Below are 15,521 nucleotides of genomic sequence, written 5' to 3'. Positions count from 1 at the left end.
AGGCATTTTCTCGGGTCCATCTTCAGCTGCCCTCTTTTTCTTCCTTATGCATTTGTTGGAATCTTTCCACGTCCTGGATGTGAACTCTTCTTTGACTCTGTGGCTCATTTTCACTAATTTAGTTTCTTTTTTTAAAAATATTTTTTATTATTACATATTTTCCTCAATTACATTTAGAATGCTATCCTAAAAGCCCCCCATACCCTCCCCCCCCCACTCCCCTACCCACCCATTCCCATTTTTTGGCCCTGGCATTCCCCTGTACTGGGGTATATAAAGTTTGTGTGTCCAATGGGCCTCTTTCCAGTGATGGCCGACTAGGCCATCTTTTGATACATATGCAGCTAGAGTCAAGAGCTCCAGGGTACTGGTTAGTTCATAATGTTGTTGCACCTACAGGGTTGCAGATCTCTTTAGCTCCTTGTATACTTTCTCTAGCGCCTCCATTGGGGGCCCTGTGATCCATCCAATAGCTGACTGTGAGCATCTACTTATGTGTTTGCTAGGCCCTGGCCTAGTCTCACAAGAGACAGCTATATCAGGGTCCTTTCAGCAAAATCTTGCTAGTGTATGCAATGGTGTCATCATTTGGAGGCTAATTATGGGATGGATCTCTGGATATGACAGTCTCTAGATGGTCCATCCTTTTGTCTCAGCTCCAAACTTTGTCTCTGTAACTCCTTCAATGGGTGATTGTTTCCAATTCTAAGAAGGGGCAAAGTGTCCACACTTTGGTCTTCGTTCTTCTTCAGTTTCATGTGTTTTGCAAAATGATATGTACTCACTGATAAGTGGATATTAGCCCAGAAACCTAGTATACCCGAGATATAAGATACTAATTTAGTTTCTTGACAAACAGAAGTTCTTACATGTAGCTTAACATGGAATCTATGTGGATAGTATTTTTTCTGTCTTGAGAACTCTTTCACATGGACACATTCATACATGTCTGTATTGTCATCATTTCTGATTTGCCCTACCTTATAATCTAGCAGAAATGATGTTTTCACATGAAGAAAAATAGTACCTACCTAATTTCATGCTTTTTCACTTGGAAACTCAATTGCCCAAGAGTCATTTACTGAAAAGACTATTTTGTCCCTCATCATTCATCTTGAATAATAAATCCTTCCAACTTGTCACTTGCAACACTGTTTCTCAGGTCGCATGTCTATATGGGTGGGTTCATTCCTGAGCAGCCTCCTGTTCCAGGGATCTGTGTAGCTAACACTGTGTTTCTGCCACACTGCATGTTGCAGTAGCTCTGTCCTGGCCTGGCATCTGACTCTGGGACCACTCCCAACTTGTTCTTGACTGAATGTGATTTGATTATCCTCAGGCTTTGCCTTCCCATGTAGGTTATAAAACAAGCTCATAAACTCCACCAAAAATAGCCCAGCAGTGGTTTTGTTTGATCTGTCAGGCAAGTAGAGGGAAAACACACACACACACACACACACACACACACACACACACACACCACATTCAGAACAGCAAATCTTCAACTCCATGAAAACTTACATCCTTCTACTTACTTGGGTTTTCTTCATGTTCCGTCAAAGCTTTTATAACTTTCTATGTAATGGCCTATTACATAGTAATTGAGCAGATGTTTCAAAATCACATTGCTAACTTTACTGTCTGATTATTGCCATTGGATGATAATAGGATAGATTTTGACCTATACATTTCATCTATTCTAATAACCTGAAAGCATAATGGGATACTTGACTCCCTAATCAGATCACAAAAAATAATGTATTTGCTTCCTTTCCATTCTTGCTCTTTTTTTTCCTCTTTCACTTTGGTGTAGTTTGTGATTTTCAAGAGAAGCTGATCCATTTGCTGGTGAATAAGCTGCAGTGGGAGCTGACATTATCATATTGAATGATGCTGTCAGAGAAAGTTGAAGTACAGAAAAGTAAGAAACATAACTGCTGCAGGCCTTCTTTGCTAATTTCTATTCTTTTACCTAGAGCTCTTTCTTCCCAAGTGGCATGTCCCTTTTTTACTTTCCTGGGTTTTGTGGTTCCTCCAAGTCACATACTTACATCTGAAGACTTGTAACTAAGAACCACAAATGCAATTCATGTGCAGTGTTTTTCTTGTAAAAAGAATGACACTGAGATTTTGATTGGAACGGTTTTAAATCACATTTCTAGTGCATTAGTAATTTGTTTTTTAATGTTAGCCATTGTCTTTCCTTCCCATTCTTTGACCTTCATCTTATTCTCTTTTGAATTTTTCAGGCATGGAATGACACAGATATTGTATTAAGTTTTCCTGTGTTCAAGCCAGGTTCTAGACAATACCAACCTAATTCCATTAGTCTTTTAAACCAAAATCTTAGTCTTTTAAACTAAAACACACAATAATTCAGAAGTCAGTCCTTACTGGTTGCCATGGTCACCATAGCTGGCTTAGGTATCACCATACCTGAGGAGGTTTCGTTGGGGAGGAAGTTTTTGTTGTGATCGTCTCTCTTCCTAGCATGCTGATTCCTTACTATTTTAAGTTTGAATTTTTGTGGGGTTTTTTTTTCCAATTCAGCAATACATTTTATTTTATTTTCTATTCTTGGGGGAATATTTTTGTGAATGTAATTTTCCAAACATTCAGCAATGACCACCTTTACAATTAAATTTTAACTCTGAATCTGCTAACGATATATGCATACATATTCTAATCCAATGCAATTAATTATTTATCACATTATATTATGTGATGTAATATTTACTGTAACTTTGAACATTCCCTCTTAATCTTCTTGAAATTATTCCTCACTTGCACTAATAAGTTCCTTTCTAATGCTCTTCCATAGCTCATGTTGCTCCACAAGACTTTTATGTTTCCTACTTTTCTGAACTGCAACTTTCTCTGACAACATCATTCATTATGATAACATCAGCTCCCACCACAATTTACCCACCATCTAATAGTTCAGCTATGACAAAAGTCAAACCTACTGTAATGTAATATATGTGATATGATGTGGACAGACAACCTGGTGATTCTCAAATCCAGCTCCTCAAAATCAGTGCATATAAATTTGAAGTAATCTTGCCTCTCAATTAATTTTCCCTCCTATGCGCCATCTTCTGCAGCCCAATAATCCTAAGAGGAAGTCAGATATGAAATCTCAGGATGACTCAATCTGACTCCTCCATGTATTCCCTTAGGTCCTACTAAATCTTGCTTCACCTACACACCCCACATCATCCTCTTCTAAGTGAGACATCACCTCCAGCCTGAGTGCCTCTGGCTATCCATCTTTCCCTGACTGCCAATGCCACTCCCATGCATGGTCTGTTCTTCTTACAATGCTACGAGCAGATACATGAATGTGCTATAGTGTTACTTCTCCTAATCTCTAAAAATCTGTCTCAGCTCTGTTCTCCATCTTCTCAGATTTCACATATGGCCTGTGAGTTACTGACAGGAGTGTGGGGATGACTTCAAGATAGTTGCATTACCGAAGCTCACCCCTGTATGGGCTACATATCAGGGACCCTAGAGTACACTGTACATCATGTTATTGGTCAGAGGGTATCTCTTCTGAGAAGCTGGGCTTAACTGGAAACTACCAACTCAAAGGAAATTGCTACACAACAAAAGTAGGAAGATTTCTTTCACTAAGCATCTACCTTCTAGATCTAGCTAGCAGGGCTAAATGAGTTTCCTGAATATGCACTCACTGGAAGGGAACTGAAGAGATAATTTTGGTTGACATATGTTTCCATCTAGGAAGAGAACAGAGCCAAGGTAGACAAATTATAATATGTTCATTACACCCATGCAGATTCAGCTTCTCCAAATAGTTCCTGAATCTATAATTGCTGAAAATAATTCCTGTCTCCTTCCTTGAGGAAGGTAACTTTCAGCTGGACATAAATTATATGAGAAATGAAAAGTACTTATCTTCACTCTCCATTCCTAAAAATTCCGACTTGGGTTTTCAAAAAATACCTTAGCCATTTAAACATTTGTCACGCATAGAATGCTACTTCAATTATTGTAAGTTTTTATCCCACTTTGCTGCATTCCAACCTTATTCAGATGTTTATAAAATGCCCTACTCTTAGTAGGTTATATGTATGCTCTCTGGCAACGTGTTGTAACTTTGTGGTTTTTTATATAGCTTTTATAAACTCTAGTTGGCTATTTTACAAATAAAGTATATTTCACATATTTATTAAATTCGTAGATAAATGAAATGTGTGTAAATCCCTTGGGAGGATATTAAGGATCTCAAAGATGGCAGCTAGTCCTCTCTCTCCTCGCCTTGCTTGGCATGCTCTGTCAGGTATACCTGTGGTAAATCTCTTGGTTCTGCCCAGCAGAGTAAAATATAAGTAGATATGCTGCTCACAGCTTCGGCCTCCTCATCAGTTCCTCACCATAAAATATAACTTGACAGGAAAATATTCTTTACTTGAAAAATAGCAAAAAAAAAAAAAAAAAAAAAAGAAAAAGAAAAATAGCACCTAGGAAACATCCTCCTCAGCTGAAAAACCCACATCCTTTTATACACAAATTTAAACTCTAGAGCAAGAATATGAAGAACACAACCTTGTTTATCTTCCTGTGCTGGGTGATACATCATTTCACTTCTAATGCAATCTTCTAAACCTGTAGTGCATATGGATAAAAATTATGAGCTTAACTTTATATCAACCATGGGATGAATTTGAAAGCCTGGTACAAATGCCTCAATTATATAGCACACATGAATGACGAGGAGTGCATACCTACATGTGTTGACATATCCCATGTGGGCACATTACTAACACTAATAGTTCTGAAGGCTCATAATCATAAGTCAGGTTTGCTCAAGGATTTTAAACCTTCAAAGACAAACTTCCCTGCTGTCTTTGACAAGTTAGCAGCAGGAGATGGTACTCCCCATGCTCTTGTCTGCAGCTTTACCACTCCATGGGTAAGCACCAATCCTTGACACTATTAATAATACACTGTTATGCTTGCAGATAGTAGCCTAGAATAACTGTCCTCTGAGAGGCTCCACCCAGAAGCTGACTGAAACATAGGCAGACATCCACAGCCAAACATTGGCTAGAGCTTAGAAACTTATGGATGACTTTACTGCTACATTTATATGAGTTTTTAAAAAAGAAGATGTTGAATCCATACGCAAGAAAGAGAAAAAAATACAAAATAATGCACACACACACACACACACACACACACACACACACACACACGATTGGTAAAATTTCATACATCTGAAAAAGACTCTTGTTTTTCTAACCTCTCCATCTCACCCCATTTAGTCAGAGCTTCAAAATGCTACTATTTCAAGGTCTTCCTGTATGCCTCATCTATCACAGTAAGAATCTGTTCCCAATTCCTGTAGCAACCTCTTATGTGTCTTCTCTCATTCCTTATAAACTGAAAATGATTGTTTGAGTGCTTGTCTGACCTTCCTTTCTTTTTGTTAATTCCTACTTATTTATTTATTTATTTATTCCTATTCATTCATTCATTCATTCATTCATTCACTTTACATCCTGATCACTGCCCACCTCCAGTCTTCCCCTCACACAGTCCATCCCCCTTTTGTTCCCTCTCCTGTTCTCTGAGAGGTGGAGCCCTTCTCCCACCCCCACCCCCATCCCTCCACACTGGCACATCAAGTCTGTGCAGAACTAGGTGCATCCTCTCCCACTGAGGTCAGACAAGGCAGCCCAGTTATGGGAACATATTCCACAGGCAGGCAACAGCTTTAGGGACAGCCTCCACTCCAGTTGTTGGGAGACCCACATGAAGACTGAGCTGCACATCTGCTATATATGTGCAGGGGAGGAGGAGCCTGTGTATGCTCTTTGGTTGGTGGTTCAGTCTCTGAGAGCCACCAAGGGTCCAAATTGGCTGACTCTGTTGGTCTTCCCGTGGAGTTCCTACCCCCTTTAAGGCTATTAATCCTTTTCCCCAACTCTTCCATAAGAATTTCTGAGCTCTAGCCAGTGTTTTGCTGTGGGTCTCTGCCTTTGTTTCAGTCAGCTTCTGGGAGGAGCCTTTTGGTGGACTGTTATGCTAGGCTCCTGTCTGCAAGCATAACAGTGTATCATTAATAGTGTCAGGGATTGGTGCTTACCCATAGGATGGGCTGGTTATTGATTGGCCATTCCCTCAGTCTCTGCTCCATCTTTGTCCCTGCAGTTCTTATAGACAGAACAAATTTTAGGCCAAAAGTTTTGTTTGTGGATTGATGTTTTTATCCCTCCCTTGGGGGTCCTGTCTGGCTACAGGAGCTATACTCTTCAGGTTCCATATCCCCACTGCTTTGCATCTCAGCTAAAGTCTCTCCTATAGACTCCTGGGAGCCTGCCCCATCCCAGGTCACTGAAATGTTCTAGAGATGCTCTCAATCACTCCCCACCCCACTCCCAGCTGCAGATTTCTATTCATTCTACTGGTCCTCTCTCCTGTCTCACCCTACACTTAATCCTGAACCCCTCACTTGCCTCCCAATTCCCTCACCCACAACAATTCCCTCCCTCAATCTGCCTCCTATGACTATTTGCCTCCTTCTAAGTAAAATTCAAGCATCCTTGACTGAGATTCCTTCTGGTTTAGCTTTGGATCTGTAACAAGTAGCATGGGTATCCTGTATTTTATGGGTAATATCTATATGTGAGTATATATCATGTATGTCTTTTGGATCTGAGTTACCTCACTTAGGATATTTTTTTAGTTCCATCCATTTGACTACAAAATTCATGATGTTCTTGTTTTTATAACCTAAGTAGTATTCCATTGTGTAAATGAACCATATTTTCTGTATCCATTCTTGGGTTGAGGGACATGTGGGTTGTTTCCAGTTTCTGGGTATTACAAATAAACTTACTAAGAACATAGTGGGGCATGTGTCCTTGTGATATGGTGGAACATCTTTTGAGTGTATATTCAGGAGCAAAGTGGCTGAATACAAAATTAATTCAAAAAAAATCAGTACCCTCCTTTATACAGATGATAAATGGGCCGAGAAAGAAATAATTTAAACAATCCCCTTCAAAATAGCTACAAATAATACAAAATACATTTGGTATAACTCAAACCAACAAGTAATAGACCTGTATGTCAAGAGCTTCAAATCTCTGAAAAAAAAAAAAAAGAAAGAAAGAGAAAGGAAATTGAAGAAGATATTTGACGATTGAACGATCTCCCATGCTTATGGATCTATAGGATTAACATAGGAAAAATGGCCATCTTACCAAAAGCAATCTATAGATTAAATGCAGTTCCTATCAAAATTCCAACACAATGGTTTGCAGACCTTGAAAGTGCAATTCTAAACGCCATAAGGATAAACAAAAAACACAGGACAGCTAAAACAATCCTGAACAATAAAAGAACTTCTGGAGATATCACCATCCCTGATCTCAAGCTGCACCAGAGAGCAATAGTAATAAAAACTGCATGGTATTGGTACAGAGACAGGTTGATGAATGGAATTAAATCAGAGTCCAAGAAATAAACCTACACAGCTATGGACACCTGATATTTAACAAAAACCCAAAACAATACAATGGAAAAAAGAAAATATCTTCAACAAGTGGTACAGTCTAACTGGATGTCAGCAGAAGAATTCAAATAGATCCATATTTATCACCATGCAAAAAACTCAAGTCCAAGTTGATTAAGGACTTCAAAATAAAACGAAATACACTAAATCTCATAGGATAAAAGTTGTAAATAGTCTTGAACACATCAGTCCAGGAGACAATTTCCTGAACAGAACACCAATGGCTCAGGCTCTAAGAACAATTATTAAAAAATTGAACCAAAGAGTACACATGGAGGGACCCATGGTTCCAACAAAGGATAGCCTTGTTGGGCATCAATGGGAGAAGAGGCTCTTGGTCCTGTGAAGGCTCAACACCCCAGTGTAGAGGAATGTGAGGGTGGGGAGGCGGGAGTGGGTTGGTGGGTGAGAGTACAGCCTCATAGAAGCAGGAGGAGGGGGTGATATAGGCAGTCTGGGGGAGGTGGAACCGAGAAAGGAGATAACATTTGAAAGGTAAATAAAGAAAATATTCAGTAAAAATTTCTAAAAAAAAAAACAAAACGGGGGGACCTCATGAAACTGAAAAGTTTCTGTAAAACAATGGATACTGTCAATAGGACAAAATGTCAGCCTACAAATTGGGAAGATATCTTCACTAACCCTACATCTGACAGATGGCTAATATCCAAAATATATTAAGAACTCAAGAAGTTACCAACAAACCAAATAACGCAATTAAAAAATGAGGTAAACAGAATTCAAATGGCCGAGAAGCACATAAGTAATGTTCAGTGTCCTTAGTCATCAGAGAAATGCAAATTAAAAAGACCCTGAGATTCCATTGTATACCCATCAGAATGACTAAGATCAAAAACTAAAGTGACAGCACATGCCATGTGCTATCAAGGATATGAAACAAGGTGAACACTCCTCCATTGCCGGTGAGATGGTAAACTTGTACAACCACTCTGGAAATCAATCCAGCAGTTTCTCAGAAAATTGGAAATAGTTCTACCTGAAGACCAAGCTGTACAGCTCCTGGACATATACCCAAAAGATGTTCCACCTTCCCTTCTTTCTTGATTTGCAGATTTCTGGCAGTTTGACTCCCCTAACCCCTTTCAAGGAAAGACCTTTCCCACTGGTCTTTCAATTGGCTCCCTAAGAATTGTGTATGGTATTAAATGTATATTTCTATAGCAATGATTTTATTTTTAGTGAAATATTTGAACGTATTTATACATCCATAGTTAATTAATGGACATCATGAAATGAGGACTGAATTTTTTTACTGCATTTTTCGCCAAGGCAAAAGTAAATATTCAGTTTGCTTACATCAGATGAGATTCACACTTCCCTGAGTAAGCTGAGGATACTGTGGCTCGGGAGAGGCAGAAAAGTCAACCACCACTGAGTAAATACTAAGTATAATCTTATAGATCCAAAACTCAAACGACTGTTAAGATGCTGAACCAACTTTGTGTTTAACCTACCCAACTCTTTGATGTTTTTACAAATGAGAATGAAATCGCTATCCTTAATCATTTTTTTTTAAGAGTAAGGAAATATGATCCAGGTTAAGAATTTTCTGTAGCACAAAGGCTGTCGTGCAGTTGGGAAGGGAGGATGGTGTGTTCTTGTCCTTATATTTAGAGTGTTGAATATAAATCAATGTTTTAAATAAGCTACTGGAATAGTACCATTTTGGGAGGTTTTTGTCTTTATTTTTTCCCAGTATACTAAAATCTCATAAAATGAAACTCATCTGAGTATTCCCAAGCCAGGAGGGAACCCATATTTCATGGTGGTACACTATTCATTTTAAACTAAATACATATTCATAATGAAAATATTTCCATATTAAGTGAAAGACGTTAAAGGTATCCTATGGATTGTTGTAAATGTAATTTGAAATATTTTTGTTTCAAGGGAATAGATCTGTTTCCTGCTGTTTTCAGGCTCCTTTGAATGTGTTTGTATTCACTAGGAATGGACGTTTCTGTGAAATTAATCAAATAGGGAATTCAATGTTCCTTGCAGATAATTTTGGACACATCCCTCTGGGAACTTTCTAGCTTGAGTTTGTATCTTTCCTGGGAAAAGACCCTTGTGTTCCAGATCCTCATTCTTTCCCCTACTTAGCTGCGAAGAGCAATAAACAAAATCATTACACCAGGAATTAATAACAATGTGAATTTGCCAAGAAACTCTTGCTACAGACTCTATCACTCAAATAAAAAACAAAGTTTAATAATAGCATTTTTTATGGAGTGGACACAAATTAGCATCAAAACATTTTAAAGCACCATAGGAATTACTTATCTACTGATTTTCCTAAAATGAAAGACATCTAGATGGGGAGAATCAGAATACATTCTACCAAATCCAGAGATTGCAAATGCCATTTTTCCAAAGAAAAATAGTGCTATTGTTCTTGGCTATACTTAAAATACCATGCTCACTGCTTTTCTGTGTTTATAAAATAATTCAAAGTCTTATACTAACCCTAGATTTATATTTTAAGTCAGCTTTTATTCTGTTGGAAACTGCTGTACTGACTCATGCCATATATATGCTGGTCTTGCGCTGGAGCTTAAAGAATCCTATAGTTTTTCCAGCATCTCCATACTTGGGACATTGCTCAACTAAAGTCATAAAACCCTAGCATGTGGAATGAATCCTGCCTTCAGAGGAACTTTGTGTTTTCAGATTGGTGGGGACATTTCATTGCACAGTTCCAGATGGCCAAACCTAGCAGGAAGCAGGTTTTGGAGTCATTATCTAGAACGATAGGTGAGGAGAAGTAAACAGGAAGGCCTCAGGATTAATATGCAAGACCCTTACTGAGAATTTAATACATTTAGAAATTAAAAAATGCAGTTAAAATAGAAATGCAGTAATTTTATGCAAGTTTGAATTAAAAAAAAGGAATTGTTATTTCTATGAAATCCCACTTTCAGAACTCATGATGATAGCTATGTAATGCCAGTTATAACCACGCTGTCCACAGGTCCCAGGATTGTGTTGATGTGGGGCATCTCCTGTCTACCACGTTCTCACTGATTCCTACATTGGCACATGGTGAATAAAAGATTTGTCTCACGATTTGGATGGTTTTTGTTTTAAGAAAAAGAAGGCCAGGTGGTGGTGGCACAGACTGGGTGGTGGTGGCACACATCTTTAATCCCAGCACGTGGGGGAAAAGCAGGTGGATCTCCATGAGTTCAAGGATAGCATGATCTGCAGCAAGAGAGAGCTTAAGGACAGCCAAGTCTATAAAGAGAAACCCTGTCTCAGACATAGGTAGAGGGGGAAAGAGATCATTCAAAAGAACTCCCAAGATGGGTAGCCTTTTCTAAATCACCATGACTACAAGCAGCTCCCTAAATTTGTGAAATTTTGCCTAGTAACGTATAAACTCAAATGCTTGACTCACATTTTATAAAGGATTTATTTTATTTGTAATGACACTATGTAATGTACAAAGTCTTTTTTTTTTTAATCCATAGGATAAAACTGAAATGACAAGTAGTCAATTTGATTGTCAATACTGCACTTCATCCCTGATTGGGAAGAAATATGTACTCAAGGATGATAATCTATACTGCATCTCCTGCTACGATCGTATCTTTTCTAACTATTGTGAGCAGTGTAAAGAACCAATTGAATCAGATTCTAAGGTAGGAGTCACTTCTGTTCACACAGTTACTGCTCATATATAGTAGGTCATTGCTTCAGGATGCTCCTTTTCTCTGTTGACTTTTACCCACGTTTTCTACAGTGTAAGGCTGTGAAACACAAGTTTTAACCTCATCCTATTCTTAAGACAACTTGTGTGTGTGGCAGGGTGTGGTGTGTGTGTGTGCTGGTGTGTGGTGTGTGTGTGTCTGTGTGTCTGAGTAGTAGTTTTAGGATGAGTAAAAACAAAAAAATGTAAGAAATTAAACTGTTTCCCCAGAATTTTACAACTAAAATGTTGTTACTTCTGGAATAGCTAAGGTATATAAAATACATTTAAAAATTTGGAAGTATAGGGAATAGAAATGCCTTCTTAAAAGTCTGCCTTGTTCCCTTAGCCCTGCAGGCTGCACCTTCTCACCTCACACTCTCTCCTCCTTTACGAATATTATTTGCTTTCTCTTCTTCCTTGCCTTTGCTTTAGCTAAGTGTTGTCATTTGTTTGAAGTCTCAATAGATAATAAGATACCACAACTAAAAAAATAAAATAAAATAAAATAAAATAAAATAAAATAAAATAATTCCATGTAAAACCTTTCTGGTAGGCTATAAAAGAAAGATAGATAAAATTGATAAAATCCAGCGAGATTATTTTTCAATGGCCACTCAAACAAGCCTGAGTTTTTTGCTCTAATTACTCCAGTCTCCTTTTTACAGATAACAGTTTCAGCAACTCTCCCTGAAACTAGTGGCACTAGGTTCCCAAGAATGTCCCATCTTGTCTTAGAAAACAGCTTGTTTTATTGCAAGCACATTTAATTAACTTCATTTCCTGTCTGAAAGGATCTTTGCTACAAAAACCGTCACTGGCATGAAGGATGCTTCAGGTGCAACAAATGCCATCACTCTTTGGTGGAAAAGCCTTTCGTTGCCAAGGATGATCGCCTGCTGTGCACAGACTGCTATTCCAACGAGTGTTCCTCCAAGTGCTTCCACTGCAAGAGAACCATCATGCCAGGTGAGATCCGGGTGGCTCTGCCTAAGGAAACTGCATCTCTAGTCACAATACTAGCATCACTGGCTCACAACACTGCTCTAAGAAAAGAAGTGCTGTTCTTGCTTTCTTCCTCTGATTTTCCATTCATCCATTCTTCCTGAACACATAAATGATGGTGCTCTGCAATTTTGTGATATTTTTGCAGTGACCAATGTCTTCTTTTTCATAAAACCTAATTCATAGAGACTTGTTGAGCCAGAGACAGAACTGAAGGATAAAGCTTATACCAGAAGAGCAACTGAAAACGCCCTGCCTTGGGCATAATCAGTGGTGTTAAAAGGATCAGTCTTCATAAGAATTTGGCCATAATCCTCACTCTGTCATTCATTCATTTATTCACTTATTTTATTTGTGTATTCTTTTCTTTTGGGAGTGTCAGAGGACTTCTTTTTTTATTATTAGATATTTACTTTATTTACATTTCAAATGCTGTCCCTTTTCCTGGTTTCCCCTCTGAAAGCCCCCATCCCCCTCCCCCTCCTCCTGCTCACTACCCAACCCACACCCACTTCCTATCCCTGACATTCTTCTACACTGGGGCATCAAGCCTTCACAGGACCAAGGGCCTCTCCTCTCATTGATGACTGACTAGACCTAGGCCATCCTCTGCTGCATATGTAGCTAGAGCCATGAGTCCTACCATGTATACTCTTTAGTTGGTGATTTAGTCCCTGGGAGCTCTGGGGGTACTGGTTAGTTCATATTGTTGTTCCTCCTATGGGGCTGCTAACCTGTTCAGCTCCTTGGGCCCTTTCTCTAGCTCCTTCATTGGGGACCCTGTAGGCTAGGAGGATCCACCTCTGTATTTGTCAGGCACTGGTGGAACCTCTGCGTTGACAGCTATAATAGGCTTCTGTCAGCAAGCACTTGTTGGCGTCCACAAAAGTGTCTGGGTTTAGTGATTGTATATGGGATGGATCCCCAGGAGGGGCAGTTTCTGGATGGTCATTCCTTCAGTCTCTGCTCCATACTTTGTCTATGTAACTAGAGGACAACTTTTGTGAGTGAGTTCTCTTTTTTCCCCATACAGGATCCAGGGATCAACCTTAAGTCAGCAGGCATAGCATCAAGTTCCTTTACCAGTTTGGCCTTTTCAGTGGACCAATAGGCATCATTTTATAGCTCTATACAAACTAGTTTGAGAGGAATTGCTTTCTTTCAGGGAAAATGGTCCCATGTAAATAACATCACTTAAAAGTTTAATTAAAATACAATATTATTTTCCTTCTTTATCTTCTCCCTCCTACCCCTCATAAGTTAGTCCCCCTCTCAGATTTCCAGCCTCTTCTTTAACCTTTGTTGCTACATAGACATGTAAGCAAATAAACATATAAACACAACCTAATGAGTCCTTTTAGTGGTTCCTGGAGGTGTTTATTCTAGTACTGACCATTTAGTATTAGGTATGGGGGACTTTTGGTATAGCATTGGAAATGTAAATGAGCTAAATACCTAATAAAAAATGGAAAAGAAAAAAAAAAGAAAACTAATCTGGGCTCATCGCTGGGAAATACTAATAGTTTTTCTCTCAGCATCCCTTACTCCTAGCTATTCACCTAGGTATGAGGCCTGATGAAATCCCCCCCACCCCATGTTAGAGCATTAACTGTTTTGGGAATCGTTCAGGTCTAGTTTAGGCATCCATGTTTAGATTTCATGGATGCAGCTCCCTTCTCATACCTAAAAGCAATGATTTGATGGCAAATTTCCTGTTTCTCTGGCTCTTAAAATCTTTCCTCCCTCTCTGCTATGCTCACCCCTTTTATTTTGGTCCTTTCCTATCCCATGAGTCAATCAATGCCCCAATTCTACCTATTATTACTATCACCACTATCACTATTATTCATTCAATAAATTCAGAAAGCATTCTCACAATGTGGATCTTAGGGGTAGTGCCCGGAGCATTTACAATTATCCCTGATGATGACAGTGATTCAATTTATCTAACCACGAACAATCCCAAGTCTCTACATGCAGAAATTACCATTGCTTATGCAGAGACTGTGAGGTTTTAATGGGTGGCCCATTCTTTTAATAGCAGATCTGCATCAATCCATCTTCTCTCTGTCTCAGAAAATACAAAATGTTGTTTCACTAAAGGGTAATTTGTTTGTTACTATTATACTTAAAATATCGGATATGTTTTCTTATAGGAAACACAAATATACCTGGCTTGTACTAACAGTGTCTTACTTTGGGGTTCAGGTTCTCGGAAAATGGAATTTAAGGGCAATTACTGGCATGAAACCTGCTTTGTGTGTGAGCACTGCCGACAGCCAATAGGAACCAAGCCTTTGATCTCCAAAGAGAGTGGCAATTATTGTGTGCCATGTTTTGAGAAGGAGTTTGCTCATTACTGCAACTTCTGTAAGAAGGTAACTATCTAGAGATGGTAAAGCTGTGGAATCTTCCAGAACACTGTTTCTGTTGTTGGCGTTAGTTTTCTTTTGTTTTGTTTTTTGTTTTTTTGTTTTTAGCTGCCTTATGTATTTGGAATGAAGTGATCCTATCATGCTATATCTAATGTATGAGGTAATCTTTAATTTCAACACATCGCAAACTAAAACTGTCACCATGAAGATGACCTATTGTTTTTCCTAGCCCTAAGTTCTACCTTAGATCATGGATTGATACACAGGTGACTTCATCTCTCAGTCCCATTCACTGTTTTATAGAAACTTTGTTCTGGTACATGTGCAGTTCTCTTTGCTTCCTAGAAGACAGCTTTGATCCATTTAGTATTCAATTTTGATCCATTTAGTTTTATGTGTTTCAGAGAAAAAGGGATTTGCCTCTCACAGTGACTGAGGGAAACAGGGTACTAGGAAACCTTCCTATCATTTTCTAGTAACTAAGGATCTCTTCTGGACTCAGGGCTCTGTGTTTTCCAGAGGAGATGGTTAGGCTTAAGTAGGTGACAGATCATGAGAGAAATCCAGTTGGCATGTGGACACAGAAAGCCCAAGAGCTATGTTTTCCTTCATTTCTCATGGCAGCACAAAATGAATTGTACTCTCACTTGCTTTCCATTCAAAGCATACTTTCTAGTAGGAAAAAGTCTTTTTTTTTTTTTCAATTTTTTATTAGGTATTTTCTTCATTTACCTTTCAAATGCTATCCCAAAAGTCCCCTATACCCTCCACCCCTACTCCACCCCACCTCACCCCTGCTCCCCTACCCACCCACTCCCACTTCTTGGTCCTGGCATTCCCCTGTACTGGGGCATATAAAGTTTGCAATACCAAGGGGCCTCTCTTCACA

The 15,521-nt window shown here is 38.9% G+C and overlaps 1 protein-coding gene across 3 annotated transcripts in view; it reads left to right on the top strand.

Moving 5' to 3' along the window:
* Fhl5 (four and a half LIM domains 5) overlaps positions 1-15,521 on the top strand; it is a 42,946-nt gene that overhangs the window by 17,031 nt on the left and 10,394 nt on the right. For all 3 annotated transcript variants that reach the window (NM_021318.5, NM_001379528.1, NM_001355498.2), the window contains 3 exons: positions 11,035-11,205; positions 12,047-12,221; positions 14,466-14,635. In NM_021318.5, the coding sequence (NP_067293.1) occupies positions 11,047-11,205; positions 12,047-12,221; positions 14,466-14,635 (504 nt within the window). In that variant the 5' untranslated portion in view covers positions 11,035-11,046. The remainder of the gene's footprint in view (positions 1-11,034; positions 11,206-12,046; positions 12,222-14,465; positions 14,636-15,521) is intronic.

Source organism: Mus musculus, chromosome 4 (genome assembly GCF_000001635.26).
Source record: "Mus musculus strain C57BL/6J chromosome 4, GRCm38.p6 C57BL/6J".
NCBI classification, from domain to species: domain Eukaryota; kingdom Metazoa; phylum Chordata; class Mammalia; order Rodentia; family Muridae; genus Mus; species Mus musculus.
This window is presented reverse-complemented; position numbering and strand designations above follow the sequence as displayed.